This window comes from Megalobrama amblycephala, linkage group LG18, assembly GCF_018812025.1.
Source record: "Megalobrama amblycephala isolate DHTTF-2021 linkage group LG18, ASM1881202v1, whole genome shotgun sequence".
In the NCBI taxonomy this organism is placed as follows: domain Eukaryota; kingdom Metazoa; phylum Chordata; class Actinopteri; order Cypriniformes; family Xenocyprididae; genus Megalobrama; species Megalobrama amblycephala.
This window is the reverse complement of record NC_063061.1, coordinates 28799452-28825580: the sequence shown is the minus strand read 5'-3', so window position 1 is coordinate 28825580 and position 26129 is coordinate 28799452. Positions and strand designations below refer to the sequence as shown.

At 38.5% G+C, this 26129-nt stretch overlaps 1 protein-coding gene across 2 annotated transcripts; it reads right to left on the bottom strand.

The window, feature by feature from the left end:
- Positions 1-1587: 1587 nt before the first annotated feature.
- Positions 1588-25728, bottom strand: ubap2a (ubiquitin associated protein 2a). Of its 2 annotated transcripts, none has more exons than XM_048165519.1 (27): positions 25585-25728; positions 19977-20114; positions 18483-18560; positions 18292-18402; positions 17546-17708; positions 15383-15460; positions 14735-14804; positions 14546-14643; positions 14403-14461; positions 13838-13908; positions 13496-13673; positions 13015-13264; positions 12540-12829; positions 11475-11668; positions 11017-11266; positions 10328-10367; positions 10044-10215; positions 9864-9921; positions 9571-9772; positions 9011-9102; positions 8652-8702; positions 5832-5913; positions 5344-5706; positions 5153-5257; positions 4963-5030; positions 2599-2787; positions 1588-2337 (listed from the first exon to the last, which is right to left on the bottom strand). In XM_048165519.1, exons 2-27 carry the CDS (start codon positions 20070-20072, stop codon positions 2242-2244), a joined length of 3504 nt encoding a protein of 1167 aa, XP_048021476.1. In that variant the 5' UTR covers positions 20073-20114; positions 25585-25728; the 3' UTR covers positions 1588-2241. The 2 variants fall into 2 exon arrangements, with proteins under 2 accessions (XP_048021476.1, XP_048021477.1); XM_048165520.1 differs by having other exon boundaries at positions 14409-14461.
- Between the last annotated feature and the right edge of the window lie 401 nt (positions 25729-26129).

The following is a 26129-nucleotide window of genomic DNA, read 5'->3' as shown; positions in this document are numbered from 1 at the left end:
GACGTGCCATTGGCTTCTGTGTGTCAGATGTCATGTCACTTAAATGGTTAGTTCACCCAAAAATTAAATTTGTCATTTACTCAACCTTGTCATTCCAAACTCTTAATTACTTCAACTTCGGAAGACAAATTCATATATTTTTAATGAAATCTGAGAGCTTTCAGACTCCCCTATAAACTGCAATGTTATAACCATTTTCAAGGCCCAGGAAGGTAGTAAAGACATTAAAATAGTCAATGTGACTACAGTGGTTTTAAAGGGTTAGTTCACCCAAAAATGAAAATTCTGTCATTACTCACCCTCATGCCGTTCCAAACGTAAGACCTTCATTCATCTTCAGAACACAAATTAAGATATTTTTGATAAAATCCAATGACTCAATGAGGCCTCCATTGCCAGCAAGACAATTTACACTTACATTGTCCAGAAAGTTACTAAAGACATATTTAAATCAGTTCATGTGACTACAGTGGTTCAACCTTAATATTATAAAGCAATGAGAATACTTTTTGTGCATCAAAAAAACTAAATAACGACTTTATTCAACAATATCTAGTGATGGGCGATTTCAAAACACTGCTTCATGAAGCTTTGAAGTTTTATGCATCTTTTGTTTCGAATCAGTGGTTCGGAGCGTGAAAGTCAAGTGATTTCAGTAAACTAGGCTTCGTTAGAAATTTCAATGATTCACCACTGGGGGGGGGGTATGTAACTTTGGCAGTTTGATTCAAGCTGCGAATAACTAATTCGAAACAAAAGATTTGTGAAGCTTCGAAGCCTTATGAAGCAGTGTTTTGAAATTGCCCATCACTAGATATTGTTGAATAAAGTCGTTTAGGTTTTTTTTTTGGCGCACAAAAAGTATTCACATTGCTTTATAATATTAAGGTTGAACCACTGTAGTCATATGAACTGTTTCAACATGTCTTTAGTGGCTTTCTGGGCATTGAAAGTGTTAATTGTTTTGCTGGCGATGCAGGCCTCACTGAGCCATCGGAATTTATCAAAAATATCTTAATTTGTGTTCCGAAGATCTTGCTGGTGTGGAACGACATGAGGGTGAGTAATTAATTACAGAATTTTCATTTTTGGGTTAACTAACCCTTTAACATTACGAAGATGAAAATACTTTTTGTGTGCAAAAACAAAAATAACGACTTACTTCAACAATTTCTTCAAGTCATTCTCCTACACTGTTTACATTTGTAGACTCAGTGCAGAGCTTCCAGATTTTACGTCAGAACGACTGCTTAGTAATGGCCGACGCTGTTCACATGAGCATCACGTGTGCTGCTGACGTAAACTGGCCAATTGTGAGCCGGCGTTCTGACGTAGGTCTCGGTAGCGCTGCACGGATTACACCACATCAACAGCATTGTGAATGTTTTTTTTCCCATAAACTTCTCATAAATTCCGACATGTGAATGCAGCATTAGAGAGATAATCTGTCACGGCAATGCAAATATATCAGATTGGCTTGTTTCTTATGCTTCATATTTCATATATTTTTAATAAATGAAATGTATTCCTATATTACTGATCATGTGTGCTCAAGTACTGTGTGCGTGAAGAATCAGACTGAGACGATTAAACTGGACAGTTTTATTTTGACAACAAGGGTAAAACCAATGTTAAAATGAAATCGGATCTAAAATGCTACCATTTAGCCAATTTGGTGGGTGGGTGGGAGGGATTTCACAAATGAAGGGCAGAGGGAACAAAATTAAGCACTGAAATTAAAAATCCCCCTCAATAGAAAAAAAGTTCACAGGTGAAGGGGGGGTGGGACAGGAGCAAAATACAAAAGTTAAAAAAAGGCTTCACCATCAAGTGATCAAGCTTAGCAGTAATGTACATACATTATCAGGGGTATGTATACAAATAAAAACTCCCATGTTTGAATCATGATGCCTGCTCTGCTTCAAGTATATTCACTCTTCTGTTATGTTCTCATCACTTCTCTGTCATCATATCCTCTTAGCCAGTTAGCAATGAATTAAAAAAAAAAAAACATCCTTCAAAATCAAAATGCAGAAAAACCACATTTCATATCCTACCAATACATATATACTGTATAAATACATACATAAATATACTTTACATACAACAGCCAAAACTTTGAAAAGGGGAGATGAGAACGTGGGAGGAGGATGAGGATGAGGGTAGTGTGTGTACAGGCGTCCCTCTGCTCTGATCGGCGTGTCGTCGGGTACGGGACGGCACCTGCGCTGTGGACTGTGCTCAGTTGCCCCAGTAGGGAGAGCTGCCATAGTTGGACTTGTTGACCTGGGTCTTCTGCTGCATGGTGCTGGACTGGCTTCTCTGGTTTGGCCCACCCTATGTGAACAAACACACCAGACAGATGAGCTTACAAGGGTGAAAGGTTACCATGTTGACAACTTTTGCACTTGCATCTATAACATCTCAACACTTAAAGACAGTGAAGCCACGTTCTCTGTGACTCAAATGAATGATTAAAGTATAAAATATTCTACATTTATTACGTTTGGGTTCATGTACATTTCAATAACATCTCACACTCTGTATAAGGGAACTGTCTGAGAAATGTAGACATTGTGTGAATAGGCAGGGACTGACCTGTCCATCCTGGGTGAGGTGATGATGGAGCAGCTGTGAGTGGGGCTGCTGGTGGGCCGGCAGAATATGAAGGAATGGAGCAGGAGCATAAGGGGCAGCACCAGGGGTCAAAGGTCCCGTGCCGCCCAGAGCCGAGGGGAGGCTGAAAGGAGGAGGTGTGCCAGCATGGAAACCCTGCTTATCAAACGGCTGCAGGAAAAAGTACACACATAATATTCAGTCTTTATATACATGCATTTATATTTATAGAAAAGTATGGTTTAAAGTATGGTATAATTTTATTCAGCGTAAAGAAGCATTAGACTGATCAAAAGTGACAGTAAAGACTTTTATAACATTGAATGCTGTTCTTTTTAAACATCAATTAATCAAAGAATACTAAAAAAAAAAAAAAAAAAAAAAATGTATCACAGTTTCCCCAAAAACAGTTGGCCCCCCACCCAACGCAAAACGTCGGCAAAATAGTCTCAATTGTTTGTGCTTTGTTTGAACCGTAAAAATTTTCGTTTGTGCTGTTTTGTTTTGTTTAGATATTAAAAGAATATTTATAGGTCATTCTGAGGTCACCCAGCCGCCCCCCACGTTCCAAATTCACCGAAAATAGTCTCAATCGTTTGTGCTGGTAAAAGTTTCGTTTGTGCTGCTTTTGATTTTAAAATATTAGACTTTGAATTATAGGCGATGACATCACTCAGCCCCCCACATGCTCCAAATTCGCCCAAAATAGTTTAGTTTGTTTGTGCTCCGATTGTGCTGGTTTGTGCTGGTGAAATTTTCATTTGTGCTGCTTCGGTTTTTAAAAAAATTAAAATAACTTTTATAGGTCATTTTCAGGTCACTCAGCCCCCCACATGCTCCAAATTCGCCCAAAATAGTCTCAATCGTTTGTGCTTCGTTTGTGCTGGTTTGTGCCGGTAAAGGTTTCGTTTGTGCTGCTTCGGTTTTTAAAATATTAAAATAAGTTTTATAGGTCATTCTGAGGTCACTCAGCCCCCCACATGCTCCAAATTCACCGAAAATAGTCTCAATCGTTTGTGCTTCGTTTGTGCTGGTTTGTGCCGGTAAAAGTTTCGTTTGTGCTGCTTCGTTTTTTTTGTTGGTTTTTTTTAGATATGCCTATTAAAATAATATTTATAAAATCTCAGGTCTAAAAAACTAAATCTAAAAAAACCAAAGCAGCACAAACAAATTTTTTTACAGCACAAACCAGCACAAACGGAGCACAAACGATTGAGACTATTTTGCCGACGTTTTACGTTGGGTGGGGGGGCCAACTTCACGCAGGTACACAATCGTTGTCGACATTGATAAAAATAAGAAATGTTTCTTGAGTAGCAAATCGGCATATCAGAATGATTTCTTAAAGATCATGTGACACTGAAGATTGAAGTAATGACTGCATCACAGGATTAAATTACATTTTAAAATATATTACAACAGAAAATAGATATTTTTAAAGTCCTCCTGTAGTCAAAAATTTTATCCCTTAAAAAATCTTTGTGAAAAAAAAAAAAAAATTCTTAATGCCTTAAAATAGCCTGAATATAACTACACCCTTGCTTCATTTAGTATACGTGGATCTATGAATATGCTAATTAGCCCCACCTCCACTCACACAAGCTCAGACGAGATCCACTCAGTCAACTTACTGAGGTAAACGCTGCATAATGGTATCGCTTTTACAACATCGGACACAACGGTAGTTAATATGATTGGCCTTTAGCTTGACTATGTTATCAAACAGCTAATAAAGTGTTGCTAATGTTACACAAACCATGTTCCAGTTCACTATCTGAGGCTGCCTTTTAAAAATCAATAACCTTAGAAATGCTTTGAACAACTCAGAATGTCAGTGGAGAAAGGCATATAATGTTTCATCATAACATCGTAATATACATCATACACCCGCTATATTGTTAAATCTACCTGATTTTTCGTATCAACAGAAAAATATACCGGGATAACCGGTCTTCTCTTGAGACTCCCTGCTTCAGAGCGGTCATAGTTAATGATATACTAAACGTGCCCGCTGGCACATTGACGTGATTGGTTACAAGGTAGTTTGTGATGTAAGAAACACCAGCGATTTCAAACCGTGTTTTTGAGACTGCCTTTAGATTGCTGCAGTTTTAAATACTCAGAAATGGACTTATGAATTTGCACATGGTTTGTCTTAAAGCATATTAAAAAAACACCACACAGACATATAAACAACATTAAAAAAAAAAATTGATTTTCACCACATGGGGACTTTAAATTGTAATTGTTTTTACTGTATTTTTGATCAAATAACTGAGGCCTGGTGAGCATAAGAGACGAGCGGTAGTGCATATGTGTGTGTAAAGCACAAATGAATAAAAGTACCTGTGTTTTATTGTAAACAGTTCCACTGATGTCTGGCACCCCAGAATTGCTAGATGTCACAGAGACACCTGAGACACAAAATGATGCATTATTCATTTTAATTTAGTGGACAGGGTAAATTTATGAATAAAAAATGAAATGTGAATTGTCAAGTATGAAAAATGAAATGAAGTGTCGAGTATGTTTGTACCTTTCCCTGGGCCAGAGGCAGCAGATTTGGCCTGTGTTTGAGAAGAGTTGCTGTAGCCTTTGTTGTACTCATTTCCTGCTGGGCCTTGTGTCAGGTCATCATACCCTTGAAACAGGGTATGGGGAATACTTTAACACTCCACAGTACATAGTACACATGAGAATTTGTGTATATGTCTAATCTGCACAAACCTGAGCTAAAGGCGTGCTGGCTGTAGCCACTGGGCTGCTGGAATGGCGTTGTGGGGTTGCTCAGCCCCATGCCATGCTGTTTGGCCGAGGCAGGGGGCACGAACATGGTGGGGCCGTACTGGAATGCGCTGGGCACACCAGGCACCCCGGGGTAGTAGGGAAGGCCCGTATAGCTGTATCCAGGGGGCAGGGCGGGGTTTAGGAAGGTCTGTTGGGTGTTGTGGTGGCCCTGCGGCTGGGGCTGGCTCTGGCCTTGGCTCTGAGCCTGTAGAGGCTGCGCCGTCTGTGGGGCGTGAGCAGCAGACAGGCTGGTAGAGGGTGCTGGTGAGGTGGATTCACCTCTGCCAAACTTTGTGATGTCACCTGAGAGGAGAAAATAAAAAACACATACTTTATTTTCTGCTTTTGTCTACACAGATGTCATCTCCGTCATTATGAATCAAAGCTTACAGACCAATAAAAAGCAACTGAATATCGCCATGTAGTACCTGAGTAAGGGTTGTTGGCGAGGCTCCCATCTCTGCCAGACAGCGTAGCAGTCGGCCCTGGGAATGTGATTCCATAGTAATCCTACAGGGATCAGAAAAAGCAGAGAGATTGCAGAGTGAACATTTGGCTAGACTAGAGCTGCCAGTTAATTGTCATTGTCAAATAATTGTGCATTTGTAAAAGTTTTGCACCATTATTGTGAATTTATTGTCAAATACTCAAAATATTAGTTTCAAATAGTTTTCAATAGACATTGTGTGTGACATTGTGTTAGTTTTCAATAGTTTCAAAATATTCAAAATAAAAAATAATTGTGCTCATGTTATTTAGATTTTAATTTTATTATACATACAGGAGTTATTAACAATGAACTTCAAAAATTAAATCTGCATGATTTTTTAAGGCCATGTGCACAAATACTGCACAGGACAGATTTCATTTTATTTTAATGAATATTTAAATGTTATTGTTTTGTCACTTTAAATGTGACAAGTTCACTTTACATTAAATTGAATATTATAGTAATATAATTAGTTAAAATTATTTTATGTATTTATTAAGAATGAATTACTCCAACAATTACATAAATATATTTGTCCTAATTTCCTTCACTTTACACTGGATTTTAATCATTTTAAAATTACTTCACAAAAGAAGAGCTTTGATTTCTGCATTTTTATATTCACTTAAAAATACCTTATCTGGGTGGTAATTTTAAATTGACTGGAATCTACAGTGCACAATGATTATATCTCAAAAACTCATGATGAAATCAAATAATCATAATCAGGCGATTATGTAATAACTTCAAACAAGCCTGGGTCAGGCCGATTAATCTTTGGGCTTTTGAGCTGATAATGGTCCAAGCATGTGTGGTTAACAGATGTTAGATCTTCCGTTGTTTCCCAAAATATTTCTATCTTGACAATATGTGAATATCAGCAGTTGTGTTTTTAAGTGACAGGACGTGAAGGCCAAGTATGATAACCCATACTCAGAATCTGTCCTCTGCATTTAACCCATCCATGTTAGTGCGCACACATTAGGAGTAGTGAATAATAAACCCACACACACTGCAAACCATGGACACACACACCCGGAGCAGTGGGCAGCCATTTTGCTGCTGCGCCCTGGGAGTGACTGGGGGTTAGGTGTCTTGCGGAAGGGCACCTTAGTCATTTCCTGCTGGTATTGGGAATCAAACCTACAACCTTTGAGTTACCAGTCTGACTCTCTAACCATAAGGCCAGTCTAATATCATAGACCTATATACTCTCAAGATGTTTAATGTCAGTCAAACAATAGTCAAGAAAATAGAAATGAAGTTTGATAAGAAAACAAAGCTCAGCAACAGCTCTAAAGCAGTGGACTTCAACCATTTTGATTTCATTGTCCACAACAACATACGAAGCACCCCCCAACCTATAACTAGAAATGTATATACATTATAAAATACACTCACCTAAAGGATTATTAGGAACACCTGTTCAATTTCTCATTAATGCAATTATCTAATCAACCAATCACATGGCAGTTGCTTCAATGTATTTAGGGGTGTGGTCCTGGTCAAGACAATCTCCTGAACTCCAAACTGAATGTCAGGATGGGAAAGAAAGGTGATTTAAGCAATTTTGAGCGTGGCATGGTTGTTGGTGCCAGACGGGCCGGTCTGAGTATTTTCACAATCTGCTCAGTTACTGGGATTTTCACGCACAACCATTTCTAGGGTTTACAAAGAATGGTGTGAAAAGGGAAAAACATCCAGTATGCGGCAGTCCTGTGGGCGGAAATGCCTTGTTGATGCTAGAGGTCACAGGAGAATGGGCTGACTGATGCAAGCTGATAGAAGAGCAACTTTGACTGAAATAACCACTCGTTACAACCGAGGTATGCAGCAAAGCATTTGTGAAGCCACAACACGCACAACCTTGAGATGGATGGGCTACAACAGCAGAAGATCCCACCGGGTACCACTCATCTCCACTACAAATAGGAAAAAGAGGCTACAATTTGCACGAGCTCACCAAAATTGGACAGTTGAAGACTGGAAAAATGTTGCCTGGTCTGATGAGTCTCGATTTCTGTTGAGACATTCAGATGGTAGAGTCAGAATTTGTCGTAAACAGAATGAGAACATGGATCCATCATGCCTTGTTACCACTGTGCAGGCTGCTGGTGGTGGTGTAATGGTGTGGGGGATGTTTTTTTGGCACACTTTAGGCCCCTTAGTGACAACTGGGCATCGTTTAAATGCCACGGCCTACCTGAGCATTGTTTCTGACCATGTCCATCCCTTTATGACCACCATGTACCCATCCTCTGATGGCTACTTCCAACAGGATAATGCAACATGTCACAAAGCTCGAATCATTTCAAATTGGTTTCTTGAACATGACAAAGAGTTCACTGCACTAAAATGGCCCCCACAGTCACCAAATCTCAACCCACTAGAGCATCTTTGGGATGTGGTGGAACGGGAGCTTCGTGCCCTGGATGTGCATCCCACAAATCTCCATCAACTGCAAGATGCTATCCTATCAATATGGGCCAACATTTCTAAAGAATGCTTTCAGCACCTTGTTGAATCAATGCCACGTAGAATTAAGGCAGTTCTGAAGGTGAAAGGGGGTCAAACACAGTATTAGTATGGTGTTCCTAATAATCCTTTAGATGAGTGTATATAACATTTTTAGTTTATTTGAATGCTTGTTTTGTTTTACTTTAAATAATCAAGTAATCTTGAGGCCCCATTGGGACCCCTGGTTGAGAATCACTGCGCTAAAGCATTTTAAGAGGGAATTTGATGGTCTCAGACTCACCATTGGTAGTCTGGATTGGAGCATGTGGAGGTCTTCATAGCCATAAATCTGCTGTATGACATAAACAACAACTTTCAGCACTCATACACACTATAAATTTGACTGAAATAATACAATATTCAGTATTTCAATATTTACAGGCTCAGAGCTTATACTGGGTCACATAATGAAAAACGCATCACATTAACTCTTTTCACAATAACACACAACTATACAAGAGTGCATAAAAGCAACACCATTGAATCCCCCAACCCAAAACAAACACGCGCACACAAATCCTGAAATTCCACGTACACTACAATACTTCCCAGAATGATAAAAGCTCATCTGTTTTGATTTAAGAGGATGAGGGTTCTTACCGGATAGGCAGGCAGCAGACCTCCGGGTCCCATGATGTACTGGTTAGGCAGCAGTGGAGGAACCCCCTGAGAGAGATTAGGAGGAGCTTTACCTGCACACAGATAGGGAAGAATTGTTGGAGAATGATGAATTGCAGATTTCCCACTGAACTAAAGTGGCTGATTAGATTTAGGGATGTCACGGAAAGGAAATTTTCACACCGGTATTACCAATAACACCGGGAGTATTTTTTTTTCCATACAATGGAAGTCAATGGGTTTCATCAGCTGTTTGGTTACTAATAGTCTTCAAAATATTTGTGTTCAGAAGAAGAGCAAAATGCATACAGGTGTGAAACAACTTGAGGATGAGTAAATGATGACAGAATTTTCATTTTTGGGTGAACTATCCCTTTAAACCAACAGCAGAATGCCAACACTCTGACCCTCCTTAGATGTGTAAAAGTACATCTAAAGGACACAAATGGTATCATGATACTACGTGGTATTGTCATAATAGCTATATGATTATAATATCGTGATATGTGTGTGTGTGTGGGTGTGTGTGTGTGTGCTCTCACCGCTGGAGGAAGACAGTAGCGGGGCAGCCCTGATTCCAGAAGGTGTGCTACCATTGGTGCCGTGACCCAACGCAGACCCGTGCAGACTGTTGCCGCCAATTGTTGCACTGCTCACGCTGCTGCTGGACAGAGCGGACACAGGCGGGGAGGAAAATGCCATCGATGAGGAGGCGAGAGAGTTCATGCTGTCCACACTGGTATACTGAGGACACATACACACACGGAGGTGTTACAGACAGTGGAGGTGGTGAGGAGAGAGTGTGTGTTGCGTCTGTGCATCCTACAGAACTCACTGTAAGTGAAGATGTGGTGCAAAGTGCCGACACAGAGGAATGGCCACTGTTCACATGACTACAGGAAAAACAGGCAGTGTCACAGTTATAAGTATCCCACATAACACTTTTGAAAACATGAAATCAAATGTAATTAAATGAGTAATACAAAGAAAAGGTATAAATAAACATCTCGCTCACCTGCTGAGGGGAGTTAAGCTGGCAGAGGACAGCTCAGATGCCAGGCTGGGCAGAACGGAGCTGTGTGGTGTAACAGAAGGGGGCAACAGTGAGGATGGGGCAGAGGGGGCAACACTTGTGCTGCTGCCCAGAGAGGGAGACTCTTGTTTTGGAGTGGAGGAACTCGATGTGGCTGATGGAGAATGCATAAGTGTCATATATTACAAAACCGAAGCAGTTAAAGAGTGTGAAGTTAAATCTTGCATGACACAGAAAGAAGGGTAAAACTGATGAGTTTGACTTACTGTCTAAAGCAGCAGAGGTCCTCGCACCATTGAAACCGTTCTGTCAGAGATGCAAACAAAGTCTACTTAATCAATATTAGCAGCATAACCTCTTTAATGTACAATGGTACTGTGCACTAAATAAATAGTGCATTCATGGTACAACATGAGAGCACATACACGACTGTTCAAAAGTTTGAGAGTCAGTAAGATTTTTTTTTAATGTTTTAGAAAGCAGTCTCATTCTCACCATGGCTGCATTTATTCAATCAAAAATGCAGTACAAATACAAGTAAAAGTTTAAGTATCATTACTCCAGTCTTCAGTGTCACATGATACTTCAGAAGTCTTTCTAATATGCCGATTTGGTGGAAGAAAAATTTTTTACCAATGTTGAAAACGGCTGAAATGCCTAATACTTTTAGGGAAACCGTGATACAAGTTCAAAATTCTTTGATGAATAGAAAGTTCAAAGGATCAGCATTTATTTGAAATATAAATGTTTTGTAACATTATAAATGTCTTATCATCATTAAATGCATCCTTGCTGAATAAAAGCATTATTTTCTTAAAAAAATAAAAATAAAAAAATATTTACTGACCCCAAACTTTTAGACGGTAATGTAAATGACAATTTTCATTTTTTGTTTAATATAGCCCTTTAAACTGAGAATTCGAGTGAAAACTAAGGTTTCTCTGTCTGTACCCACCGTCACAGGTCCAGAAGGCTCCTTGCTCTGAGAAAAGTTCAGTCTTGAGTGAGGGGCCACACCACAGTCAAAGCTGTTACCCGCCGATGATGCAGCGGAGGAGGAAGATGAGGAGGACGAGGGGGCTGTCACCGAGCTGGGGGTGTTGTGGGAGGGGGCGAGGCTGGGGAGAGGTACCGAGGGAGAGGGGTAGATGCTGTCAGAAGAGGCCAGAGGCAGCAGCAAAGGGACCGGACTGGTCAGAGATTCACTGCAGGGGAGATCATGGGAAAAGTATTAGCATGCAGAATGGAGTTTTTAAAGCTAAAGACTGGTTTGAAAGACATGCGTTGAGAGATTTAGGAAAATAAGCAATACATGAAGTCCACTGCTCAAAAAAGAAAAAGCACTTAAATTCAATTTAGACAACAGAGAGACCATTTTGTCTTCATTATAGCCATTTCTCCCATTTGACTGACCTGATTGGCTTAGAGTAAAGGCTGCTCTGTGACTGAGGAACCACTGCAGCCTCCCTTATGGGTTCACTGTTGCAGTTCTCCGACTGGCCAAAGTCTGGCAGGGCAGATTCTGAACCAAAGTCCAGGGCACCAAACTGCACATTTAGACCGGACATATCTGCTGACCCGGGCATCTCTACGGCAGATGCGGGAATCTGGATGTGTACAAACACATGTAAAACAAACAGTATATGTCAGTATAATATGGAAGCTTGTTTCCACCACTGAATAAAAAAAAGGTAATTGCGACTTTTTATCTCACAATTCTGACTATATTTCTCACAATTGCAAGTTTATATCTGACAATTCTGACTTTATACCTCGCAATTAAACTCAAAATTCTGAGAAAAGTCAGTCTGTTTCCTCTCAGAATTGGACTTTATTCGCAATCACGTGAAATAAAGTCCGAATTGCGAGTTTATATCTTATAAGTTTTAAGTTCTTCAAATGATTTCTGAAAGATCATGTGACACTGAAGACTGGAGGAATGATGCTGAAAATTCAGCTTTAAAATATATTTTAAATTTTTTAATTGTAATATTTCACAATATTACTGTTTTACTGTATTTGTGATCGAATAAATGCAGCTTTGGTGAGCATTTTTGACTTTTCAAAAATATTAAAAATCTTATCGACCCCAAACTTTTAAATGGTAATGCTGTATACAGGAGTAAGCATATATGCAAAAAAAAAAAAAAAAAGAAAGAAAGAAAACTTTTAACACAATATCAAAATGTTCATAAACCATGCTCCAGAGCAATTCATCTGTACATTTTCTTCTTTATAACTTGCTTTGCCCTACATTCTGGTAACACCCACTTTTCACGATTTAATCAATTCCAGATGGACAAAATCAAGCCCCACCCTATATACCCTTTTTGGCTGAAAATTCCACTGAACCCAGAAATAAGCCAGATTATGTAAGAAAAATGGGTTGCAAAGGCCATTTCATGTATATTTATCTACAAACTGTAGCCCAAGAGATCTTACAAAGCATTCCACCATGTTTTTTAAATCTCTAGTCACCTTGGAAGTGGGAGGTATCCGTCGCTTTTGTGTCTTTATCTGCCGCTGCTGTGTGCTGCTGCCCTGAGAGTCTGCAGCCTGTGAGGGGGCCATCGAGGGCCCATCACGGTGCTGTGATGGTTCCGGCGCTTTAGGAAAGGCTTCCAGTGTTCCCGGGGCAGGCGAAGGGGCACTCAGTGGGGGAGGGCTGGGCTGCCTGGCTAGAGGCCCCGTGTGGGTCAGGGAGCCCTGCTGTCGCTGGGCAAGTTGGCTTAGCACCAAAGATGGCTCTGGCTGCATCTGAAACTCCCCTAAAGAGCAAACAAAAGAAGTTGATAGGACTGAATAGTTTCATTTTAAAAGCTGCTTTTATGTTATTTGTGTAGAAAAGTCAGATTTGGTGCAAACAGGTTAATAGTGTTAATGCATAGTCACATGTTTGCAAGTATGAACAAATTTTGTGTTTCCGGTCCAATAAAGCAATTGTAACACTCACGACTGAATTGGGATGGGAGTGAAGCAGAGCTCTGTGTTCCAGGAGGTTTGATGTCCCAGGAGGAGGAGGGCACAGAAATCCCCGTCCCCACCAGCCCCCCCACAGGGGTGCAGTTGGTCCCTGTGCTGGAGGGCTGGGAGGTAAGCTGCCCAAGACCAGGCCCCTTCAGCTGTTCCAGTATTTGCTGCCCGGCGGTCTGCCCAAGTTTTGGACCACCCAGCTCTCCAAAACCAGAACCCAAAACAGAGGACTGGAAAAAGACACAAAGGAAAGGTGCCATCAGGAAACCCATTCAGATCTCACTGAATGTATAATATATATATATATTAAAATTGCTAACTTGAAAACACGTAAAAATGAATAAAGTTTGAAAAAAGGTCCTTTAAGCACCCTTGAAAGGAACATAGGTACGTCACTGCCATTTGTTCTCTAGGAAGACAGCTCTGTAAATGCTATAAATTATCCCTGTGGATTGTCTTACCAGAGTGGCGTGTGTGTAGCTGTTGGAGCCAGCAGATGTGCCTCCGTTTCGAGCAGGCTGGTGGTGGGAGTTGGTGAAGACCAGACTGTGGCCGAGCCCCTGAGAGGAACCCACGGCCTTCAGACCCCCTGCCTCTTCTCGATCAATAGGCTTTTGCAGCAGAGATGATAGATCCAGACTACAACACACACACAATACAGTCAGTGAAATAAACAAGACATTATATTCACTATGCAATGTTATAATCATTATATGATCGGATTTAAAATAATACATTTCCTAAAGTTTGTTTTTGCTAAACTCAAACACATGAAATGAGAACCCCAGCTCTGATTTTATTACCTCTGGCCAGGTGTGATGTGGTTCTCAGTTGGAGGTGCACAAGAGGATGTGAACACTTTGGTCTCAGAGAGCTTTGGAGATCAAAAAGGGCCAGTTAGTACTTTTATTTTTGTTCCAGAAAAAGCTAAATATTGTATATGACTGTAGTAAACAAATATGATGGAGTGATCTAAATAGTATATAAAAACTGTAATATATAATAATTATATTACAATTATATAAAATAATTATATACAATAATTTATATATTTCTAATATAATTTCATACAATATATAAAACAATTATACAGATGTACAAAACATAAATATTACAATAATTATATGTTACAGAATTAAAACTATACAATAATAACAATTTAGCATAATACAAACAATATATAAAAGACAGAGTGATATTATGCAATTATATGAATAATAAAAATTATTTATCATCACTATTGTCTACATACAGTATGAATCTTCAACATTTCTGGACAACACATTTACCATGTCTTTTCAGGCTTATTAAATTCAAGCTCTGCAAATCCCTTAATGCATAGGAGGTTAATTATAGAGCATGACTCACACTCACATCTTCACTCCAGTCTTCAGCTGCCCACTCGTCCAGAGTGTTCTGCCATGCCACTGAATGTGTCAAAGAGAGAAAGAGAGATTAGAGTGGGCCAAAGGATTGTGAAAAGTTCTGTGCAACAGAGGTGCGTCTCTCACCTGTCCCATCTGTAGTGTCATTGGCCCCTGTCTCCCAAACATCAGCATGCGAGTTTGATGTCCCGCTGTCTGTGGTGTAGTCTGCAGGGTTAAAGGTCCTGCAGGAGGATACACGGAAAAGGGTTTTTAGGTGGCTGTATGACAATAAAAATTGATCATAGGTTCAAATAACATTTGAGTGATACTCACCCCATCCCCTGTGCTGTAAACCTGCTGGTAACCGGAGCCCGACCTCTGCCTCTACCTCCACCTCCAGACACTGAATAAAATAATAATAATAATAATAATAAAACCTCATAAGCACTTATAAAAACTTAAGCACTAGGGATGGGTCAGGATGGTCAAACATGGCAATTGTCCAACAGCTCAATTTTTTCTTAGAGTTTCATTAGCGCTTCAAATGGCTGGGGAAACGCAACTTCTCAGAGGTTTTAATGCACTGCTGACAGTCTATAGCTGCTATAATTGTCAGGCTTTTGGGGGGCTAAAACCCAGGAGAAAATCATCCCCTTTAAAGCACCACCACTACAGACATCAAAGCACTGCTTTCAACAATAACTCGACTTCAAATCACCTGTTGGAAGTAACATTCCTATCTCAGTGTTTTATGAGGACCATGCTCAAATTGGTGTAACGAAAGCTTTGGTTTACTAATTTGTTGAATATGTGTCAGTCACCTTACTGAAGCACCTTAGCCATAAATATCTAAAAACACATATACAGGGGGGCTTCCGCAATAGAGAAAACCCGACTAGTTGATTTTGTAAATGTAGTTTTGCACATCCCGAATAAGCACAACTGATGTGAATATGATGTTTATACTGTGCGTGGGCTTACCTCTCCCTCGGCCCCTGCGGCCACGGTCAGCACCTCTCTCAACGGGAGCAGGGTCCACACCATTCTCCTCTGTCCTTGCTATACAGATAACATGAGATCACACATAAGCCTTTTTAAAAAAAAAAAAATTATAACCTACTCACACACAATTATAAGGTAAAGTACAAAAGTTTTTGCTGCGTCAACACAACTCACTCTGAACCTGATGCTTCTTTTCTTTTTATTATTAAAAAAAGGAGAGGGAAAAAAAGTCTGGATTCCTGAAAGAATTAAACAAACAAACAAAAAAAAGCCTAATCTAAACTTTTAATAAAATAACATAAAAAAATAGAATTGATTACAGTATAATGCAGTTTGAAGAAGTTCACAATGAGACTAAATGTTTCATTTAAAAATGCTGTTTCTTCATGAAAATTTATGGTTTCAGGAGTTTATCCGAGGATATGTCACCATGGCAGGTTATATCCAGCATGGTGTGTGTTTTGAAACCAGATTAGTGTAGAACCGCTACTATACAGAATTTTTTTAAATGTATTTTTTTTAATTATTAAACATCAATTTTGTCAAAGTTAGTATTGTGGCACAAAGTATGGTCAGACACTTGCATGTGTCGTTATATTATTAGCATTTTGCCAAAATCAAGCTCAAAGCTCAAGGTGTTTTACTAGTGAATGCTGTAGTTTGTGTTTTGTCCGTCATTAGAAGGGTCGCATCTGAGGCAGTAAGTTCATCGCATTAAGTTATCAACTTACAGGTTACAAAGGTTACTGTAGCTATATGTGGGCGCTCAGCACAGGCTGTACTGGCTGTGACTAGATGGCAAATACAAGACTAAGATACTCTTCACTGCTCCCCAAATACTTAAAACTTACACAAATGTACACATCATCTTTTGAATAAAGAAAACACTGTACTTATTCTAAGAACCAGTTCTTTATTTACCCTTGCACTGCAAACAAGCAGAAATGTTCTCCAAAATTTGTGCATGACTTCATTCACAGCTTCATTCATGAAGCTGCTGTATGAGGTTTACCATCAGTTTAAGTATCCACTCAAGGTTTATTTACAAGCTTTTAGTATAAAGTTCAATTCAAGCTCTGGTATATAAAGTATAGGATTAAAAAAAAAAAAAAAAAAAAAAAAGTTATTAACTGGTATTTTTTCTAATCAAATTGCTTTCAGAACGATAACGTTACAGAAGGAATACAAAACATAAATGTTAAAATACTGATTCTGCTCGGAGTGAGGTTATTTTTATTTTTTTAAGCCTCAACTATAACTATAACCACAGTGCAAATATAAGAAAATATACTACAAGCAGGCAGAGGTGCTATACATTTTCAAAATTGCTAATTTTTTCTAAATTGCAAATATTGTCTAAATTATTGTAAATATTGTCTAAATATTGCTGCTGGATACAAACAAAAAAAAGTCACTTCATGCGCTTTCTCTGATCGGATAGCTACCTGATCATGAAAATACCAGGTGTAAATGCACAACGAAACAGACTGCAATCAGATCACAAACCACTTCAGGAGGTGGTTTGAGACGCATTCCACATGCAACGGAATATCCCCAAGATCAGATTTACATTTGTTTTGCGGAAACACATTTATGTGGTCAAGTGTAAATGAACAGTTTTAAAGGGTTGATTCACCCAAAAATGAAAATTCAGTCATTAATTACTCAACCTCATGTCGTTCCACACCCATAAGACCTTCGTTCATCTTCGGAACACAAATTAAGATATTTTTGATAAAATCCGATGGCTCAGTGAGGCCTCCATTGCCAGCAAGATAATTAACACTTTCAAACACCCAGAAAGGTACTAAATATAACAGACAGAGTGATTGAACCACTGTAGTCACATGAACTGTTTTAAATGTGTCTTTAGTACCTTTCTGGGCATTGAAAGTGTAAATTAACTTGCTGTCAATGGAGGCTTTACTGAGCCATCAGATTTAGTCAAAAACATCTGAATTTGTGTTCTGAAGATGAACGAAAGTCTTACGGGTGTCGAATGACATGAGGATGAGTAATTAATGACAGAATTTTAATTTTAGGGTGAACTAACCCTTTAACAATCAGTCAAAACGCATTAAGAGACAAGTGAAAATAGGCTCTGAATAGCAAAAAACAAGGAAATCTCAACACCACACTCACCTGGCCTGTTGCGACTGGTCCCTCTACCACGGCGACTCGCTCCACCACGACCCTTGCTGCTTTCCCTCTCTTTCTTCTCCCTGTTCTCCTTGTTCTCCTTACTCTCAGTGGAGGTGCCATCCTTCCCAAGACTCTTCTTTTTCCCCACCGTTTCCCAAGAGGTCTGCAAGATGACAGAGAAAAAATGTACTACTAGTCAGGACATCGTACAGCAGATGTTGGGTACCAGTGCAGTGCCATTTTACAAAACTGATTTAAATTCAGGTTTGCTAATCATCACGGTTGAATCCTCATTAATGATGAAGGACATTTAGGAGCTCGTATTATGACACAGTGGAGGAGGCAGAGGTCTGTTATGACACAGGATTACCTTCTGATCAACACTACAGAAGTGACCCACTTTCTATTTTTGAGTTTCATTCCCAGAAATAATTCAAATAAATCCTAGTCTATAAGAAGAGGCCTCTCAAATTTCACCACAACAGTCCCAGAGGTTTTATCTCTGAAATAGATTAGCGTCAGTCACACATGAATATGGACATTAAGCACAGTTGCATGCTCATCATTAGGCTATAAAAAAAAATAAAAAAACCTTTTCATTGTTTTGACTTTTACAGCCCAGCCACAAAACAGCTGACAGTAGCATCAACTTTTTCAATAAAAACAGTTTTAGTTCTTCTTTTTCAATAACTCATCATGAGTTTTAGTGCCTACTAAGTAGTCTAGATCACATGTGGAATTCTTACCGCATCAGAGGTTCCCTCAAGCAGAAAGTTGATGGCTCTGTTGACATCCTCATTGCAGTCGTGGAGAGCAACCATGCAATCGTCTTGGTTCTTCCCTGTAACCTCTATGAGCTATGAGCAAATATGAACATCACTGGGGTTAACAGAAGTTTAAACATCACTTTACTCAGATGGAAGAGAGCTTCGCACACCTGTTTCACTTTATCCTCAAAATCTGCATCGTTCTTGTCGTAGATCATCTGGGCCAGTCGGATCTGCTCGGCTGTAGCCTGCAATTGGAAGCACAAGTTGTGAACATCAGAATGGGTGACCAAGGATCTTTTTGAAAAAATAAAAGGAATTGTATGAGCAGTCAGATTCATGACCGAGACAAGTCACATACAAGTGGAAGCAGACATGGTCCACTCAATGTATGTTTGGCTACTAGCCTACTGTACTGTCTGCTATCTCTATAAAAAATAAAAGTATGCATTAGGCAACAATAACCATTTCAAATAATAGTAAATTTTTTTGTCACAAGACCCCAATACATTGCATGTTTCATTCAGCAAGGCAAGAAGAGTCATTATCATCTCCAAATAAAAATTAACAAATTTAAGGTAGTGAAAAATGTGTTAACTTTTGGAAATCAAATAGCAGCTGACTAATCAATTAGTGAGAATGACTAGATTTTGTGTTAAATTCATCCTCTTTAAAGCAAAACACATTTGTCTTGCCTTTTTTTTTTAACATACTATCACGAGCACTGTGTGAAGATGTCACGTTTAAAAAGTTCAACTTATTAAAGTGCGGCTCAGCACTCCAGCTTTGTGCTCCATCTTGCTGTTATTTTTTAATGCAAGAGTGTCTAAACGCCCCTAAGGAAACTAGAAGGTGAAGTCTAGCATATTGCATTCTGGGATACAATACCCAGCAGATTACATCCATACTATATACTGCAGAAATAATAATAAGAGTAGCACGGTAGAAGGGCTGTCATGATCCCTCGATTCAATTCGACTACTCAATTTTTAAAAATCGACTGCAATTTGCCTGTTTCGAGTAACCGGCAAAATACCGGAAGTGGTGCATTCCACAGACGAGAATCCATGAACTGCATTATTAGACCGTTTTTTTAGGCTGTACAATGTATTAAAACCATTTAAAAATAATACTATAGCATAGTGCTGTTGTGAAATCACATACTGTGTTGCACTGTTGTACATGCGTGGAGTGCGTCTCAGGTTAACAAACTATTTCTGCGTAGTTTGGGTTGCTTAAAATGTTCATCTGGGAATGCAATGTGCGCCATTTCATCAGATTTGTAACGTAAATCATTTATAAACATAAGCAATCACAGGATACATGTTTTCAAAATTAAAGTTTAAACGATTTCAAAATAAAAGTTTAAACCCTCAGCTCTGAGTTTGCATGTTTTGATGTCCACATGTTCTTGTTCAAGAAATTACAGTGGCAGCATTTCTATCATAAAGAAGTGGCCAAATATTAAAGATTAAGTAAACATTTAGCCAATATTAAGGATTTGATCTGCTGTGTAAAAACATATATATGATGTACATTACTCAATTAATCATCAAAATAATCAAATCGATTTCTCAATTACCAAAATAATCGTTAATGACAGCCCTACATGGTAGTATGTTATTCCTAACATAGCATGTTTCCATATATTTTTGTTCACTCACCTGAAGCTGTTTCTGTGGTTGTGTGGTCTGTGTGGTAATGGGCAGCGCTTTGTCCCGAGTGCCCCGGGCTCGTTCGATGCCCACCGAGGTCATCATATACAGTATATACAAAACAATGTATGTACAAAACAGAAAAATCTGTAAGAAAACAAGGCCAAAAACAGGAAGTGGTGGTTATTATTCAGAAAACCCTTCCATGTCCTAGTTTCTACTCCAAATATTTGCAGACGAGGTATTGTTCAAGCAAGCTAGCTGATGTTTTCTGTAGATCTTCCCTTCAGTGTCCCGCGCAGCGTCAGGCAAACACACAGGGGCCGTATCGGATTTCCTTTCTCCTAAACCCAGTTGGGCAAGATTGAGCAATACTCTGACCGCCAGAAACCCTTGTAGAAAAACAATTGAGCTTATCCGAGCCCTGCTGAAATGAAGACCACGCTACGAGACCACACTGGTGTCCGCTAACACTTCACAACTGTAGTGTGCTTCAAAAACGCTCACACTCGGATCACATCACGTAGTCATTCCTCATGCATACAAAATAACAACTTAGTCTTCTGGCATGAGGACATGAAGGAATGTATATTACCTAACAAACTCGAATCTACACTGAAGCCTGTACTGATTTGATGATCTAAACATCTAGCTATTTCACAGAAAAGACGTTGACATTACAAATTTTCCAGACTATGTCAGTCCTGCTGGTGTGACCGGTTTCATTAACCACGAAAAGCACATTTACACAACAACTTAAAATGTTGAAACAAGGAAATATTAAAGGGATGGCTCACCTTAAAAGGAAAATTCTGTTATCAATGACTTATGTTGTTTCAAAACCTACATGATTTTCCATCTTTAATTATTTTCTTTGCCATGTTTATAAGCTGTCCATTTAGAAAAAAAGCACCATAAAATTACAAAAAAATATTAAAGACAACTAAACAGTCAGTTATAGCATAAGAACACCAAGCATTCCTTAAAGTCGAGCCCTAAAATCTCATTTTCATAGATTCAAAAACTCAAGGTTTGATCCTAGAGGTCGACGGATAGTGGATTTTACCGATAACGATAACTAGGTAGGACCACAATCGCCGATAACCGATTAACCAACCGATAGTTTTTAAAATGGATACCGAATGAAAAGTAACCTTAGTTAATGTTACAGATGGACTCTTATTGTAAAGTGTTACCATTTCATATATATCCAAGCAGTCATGATTAAAGGGTTAGTTCACCCAAAAATGAAATTTCTGTCATTAATTACTCACCCTCATGTTGTTCCAAACACACAAGACCTTCATTCATCTTTGGAACACAAATTAAGATCTAGTATATGAGAGGTTTCTGATCCCCCAAAGCAACGTAATTACTAGCGTTGGATACTGTTCACATTTTATCCGGTACCAGTATCGGTACCTGAAATTCGGTGCCGGTACCCAACGGTACCTTTTTTCGGTACTTTACTCTCCATGTAATAACAAAAATGTTTATTTCAGTGACAAAAATAAGCCCAAACCTCTCAATTTCAACATTTTAATTATCACAAATGACCATTTATCACGCTGTTCTTCACCTCCGCTGTTCAGTGTTGGTTTCGGACACACGTGCCTTGACTTTATGTTTCGTCAGCACAGTAGCACAAAAGAGTTGTTTCATTTTCCCCATGATGCTGTCAGAGCTGGAGTTTGACAAACAAACACATGGAAAATATGACTGTGACAATATTTAGTATGTAACAACATGTGGAGCGTGCATGAGCAGTTTCTGCGCAGAACGTCGCGATGAGATTAACAACGCTTGCAACACGGATCATAGATCATATACAGACTGGAGTAAGCACGTTTTAAGTTTTTAATCGACATACTGCAAATTACGTCGTCTAAGTCTGCATCTTGTTTTGTGAAATTTAACCACACTTCAGAACACTTAGCAATTGCCCTGTGTGTTGTTTTTAAACAAGTTGCAGGGATGACGTGACATGGTCTCTCTCTCTCTCTCTTTAATGTACCTCTCAAGCCCAGATGCGTTCTCAGGTACCGAAATTTGGCACAGATAGTTTTAATGTGAATTTGACGTCATTTGGTCGATGCCCTTAAAATTCGGTACCCAACCCTAGTAATTACCACATTCAAGGTCCTGAAAAGTAGTAAATACATTGTTAAAATAGTCCATATGACTATAATGGTTCAACCCTAATGTTATGAAGCAACGAGAATACTTTTTGCGCGCAAAAATAAAATTTTATTCAACTTTAATCAACAATTTCTTCTCTTCCCCTGTCATTCTCCTACACTGTTTACTTTGTATAGACACAGCGTTTCCAGGTTCTACATCAGAATGCAGACTAAAAAAAAAATAAAAAATCTTATCGATAATCACCTTAAAAACATTGCAATATGCAATTATATTGTCTACCATTGTTTTCATTCTTCAAACCATTTTAATCACCGTCTAAATTAGGCTGTAGGTTAACTATTAAGAGTAAATATTTCATTCATGCTCTTGCATGTGTGTGTGTGTGTGTGTGTGTGTGTGTGTGTGTAACAAAAATACACAACCATCATCTTGTCCGTAATACCGTTTTCCTTTAACTCATTTTAAAGTATCAAAATTGTTTAAAAAAATAAATAAACGTGTATTGTAACTATGGGGATATGTAAAATATTTTTGGCAATTGCTGAGTGTTAAAATCAACATCGGAGCACTAGTGACATATCGCCCAGCCCTATTGGAGAGAAAGTGGATTTTTAATGGATTGTAATTTAAAATTTGGTTTGTTTCTCACACAAAATAATCATATGACTTCGACAGACTTGGAACATAGGGCACGAGTAATATAGACTATTTTTTAAGATACTTTTAAAGTGATTTTTGGAGGGTATTGGAGCTGGACAACCGCTGTCCTCTTTCTCTTTCAAAGCAAGGAAAGTGTTCCAAAGAAATCAGTCAAAGGGGTGTGGAATGACAGGATTTTCATTTTTGGCAGAGCTGTTCCTTTAAAAAACCTTCTTAGATGATTTTTCACCAAATTAAAACCTCCACTACTGACACTACAGTACATTAGATTCTCCACATCCATGAAACTAAGACTAAAACATCAGCAAGAGTCACTGCTCGCACAGAAGACAAGGCAACACACATAACATCTGTGATGGATACAGTGGGCTTTTCTTGGCTGCTAGAAGAGATCTTATTGTGCATGTTTAACCCTTCTACGCGGCCACACAAAAAACGCCCGACAACAACGTTCCAGCTAGATTCTGACGTATAGAGATCATCAGATAATATCCAGCAAAAATTCCAAGCTTGCAATATACATCAAAAAGATCTTACTGGTGTGAATTTGGCTGTGCAAGCGCTGCTGGTCAAACGATTTAATGATGACTGTAAGCAAAACAACCCACAAAAGTGATTCCACCAGCTGACAATGGTCTCATGTGGGGACATTTCTGAGATCCTTACAAAATGGATAAACAAAGCCTTTTCTCTTGGTCAGCAGACCACCCATAGTGTCCTCAAATTCACAGATATGGTTTGTATAAAGCACATTTAGAGATGCAGATTGAGAAATTCGCCAAAAAACTAACAATTAAAAATTATAATCAGTTTCATCTTTGATTATGAATAGGTAGCAGAAAAACAAATTATGAAGATATGAAATAATGTCACAAATGAGAAAAAAAATTAATGAACTTTGACAACATTCCCAAAAAATGCACTAAAATTTTGAAAAAGCAAAGTTATCGGAAGATTTCTTGGTCCCACTTTACATTAGTTGGCCTTAACTACTATGTACTTACTTCTAAACATAAGTACAATGTACTTATTGGGTTCATATTGAATTGCAAAACACTTTTGCTGCTATAAGTACAATGTAAAAACATGTACACAATAAGTGCATTGTATCAAATGATTAATTTAAATGTACATAGTAGTTAAGGCCACTTAATATAAAGTGGGACCGATTTTTTTTGCTTTTACATAAAGCATAATACTACTGTTAACTGGTCAAGTGAGCATAGTTATTGGCCAATGTCAATAATCTCAAAATGGCCAAATATCTGACAAATGATTGGTTTATAACCAAAACAGACAACTTGGTTTGGCTTTTTCCGTTTCGAACACTAATAAAACCTATATATTGAGCAAATATTGACAAAAATTGTAAGACACATTCATAAACAAAACAAAATATGTGATGGCTTCATCAAATTAGAAAACTTTAAACAAACAACCATAATCAAAGCACATGCACAGATGACTTTTGAAAAAGCAAAGTTATCGGAAGATTTTTTGGTCCCACTTTACATTAGGTGGCCTTAACTACTATGTACTTACTTCAAAACATAAGTACAATGTACTTATTGGGTTCATATTGAATTGCAAAACACTTTTGCTGCTATTGAGGTGGGATACGGGTAAGGTTAGGGAAAGCTTTGGTGGTATGGGTAGGGGTAAGGTGTAAGGGATGGGTCAACAGTGTAATTATAAATGTAATTACAGATATAATTACATGCAGGTGTTTTTAAAATATAAGTACAATGTAAAAACATGTACACAATAAGTGCATTTTATCTAATGATTAATTTAAATGTAAGTACATAGTAGTTAAGGCCACTTAATATAACGTTTTTATATATTTTTTTACTTTTACATGAAGCATAATACTACTGTTAACTAGTCAAGTGAGCATAGTTATTGGCCAATGTCAATAATCTCAAAATGGCCAAATATCTGACAAATGATTGGTTTATAACAAAAACAGACAACTTGGTTTGGCTTTTTCAGTTTCGAACACTAATAAAACCTTAAATATTGACAAAAATTGTAAGACACATTCGTAAACAAAATATGCGATGCTTCATCATATAAGAAAACTTTAAACAAACGACCATAATCAAAGCACATGCACAGATGACTTTGTTTGCTTTCTGAGTTCCTATAAAAAGGTCCAAATTCCCCCTTCAAAACCAAACTACACGCATAAACATAATGTTAAAAAAAATATATATATATACATACATGTGATGGCTCAAACAAAGGGAATTTAGACCCAGGATCAGGGTCAGCATCCTAGTTTAACTTTACAGATTCATTAGAGATGTTTGGATACATTCAAGTTACGTATGGCGTTTTTTCTGACCCCATGAATGCGTAAAAACAGTTTGTGAAGAGCATATAAGCGCATACAGTCCCTGCTCTCCTTTGTCCATGATCTCTAATGTCATTTCCTCTCCAATTGTTGTAGCTTAGCTAGCTAACTCACGACCGCCCGGCGTCCTTGTTCACAACATTTAAACCCTCAAGAGCATTTAAACACCAAGATGTATATCAATATGACGTTTCTGATGTAAGAAAAACTGGCTTAACAGTGATACGGGCTTGTTGTAAAGAAATATTTGAGGAAAACGGTCTCACAGCAGAGCTAAAGCCGAATAAGCTAAACTGAGGAGGCAAAACAAAGCCATACAAAAGGCAACATAACCTCGAAAAAACATTCAGCGACGGATTAAAACAGATAAGCGTCAAAGAAATGGAAATATTAATGACGTACATCTGATATATAAACACCAATTAGAAACTGAAAGAGAGATTTGTTTTTTTTTATTACCTGCTAACACGCTTCACTCAGCCAGCAGCAGACTCCGTCACGTGACCGTCACCGCGCTGCTGCCGCTTCTCTCCATGCAGATCCCACAGGCGCGCTCCCGCACCGTCAGGCACATTCACAAGTGCGCGCACACGTACACAACAACTAATACAAACAACACGATTTAATAATATACAATGTATCTAGATGCAACTGTATACAAAGGATATTTCTGTCATGATTTACTCACCATTTTCTCACTACTAATTTTCTGTTTAAAGGTTATATTTTTTATGCTTCTGGAGTTTAAAAGAAAATGTGGCCCTCTCTAATTACCTATTAAACGAGGCTTTATTGTTTTGAGTTATTGTACATTGCGAGTCCCTATCGTATAGATTATAATAGTGAACGCGCATTCTGTTACGCCACTGTTTATAGTCACAACACAAATTGCGCCCCCAGCGGTCAAATTGATCACTACAGTGCAGTGATCTCACATATGTCAAAAACAACATATAATGTATAGTCTGCAGAAGAATAGAGTATAAAGAAACATGATGCAAGGC

Bases quoted from the DNA above. Each gene is read 5' to 3' on its own strand.
- ubap2a (XM_048165519.1), bottom strand. From the start codon at position 20,072: ATGATGACCTCGGTGGGCATCGAACGAGCCCGGGGCACTCGGGACAAA. The intron at 14,644-14,734 runs GTGAGTATCACT...ATCCTCCTGCAG, and splicing joins TTTACAGCACAGGGGATGGG to GACCTTTAACCCTGCAGACT. The intron at 5,914-8,651 runs GTGAGTCTGAGA...TGATCCCTGTAG, and splicing joins TCCAATCCAGACTACCAATG to GATTACTATGGAATCACATT.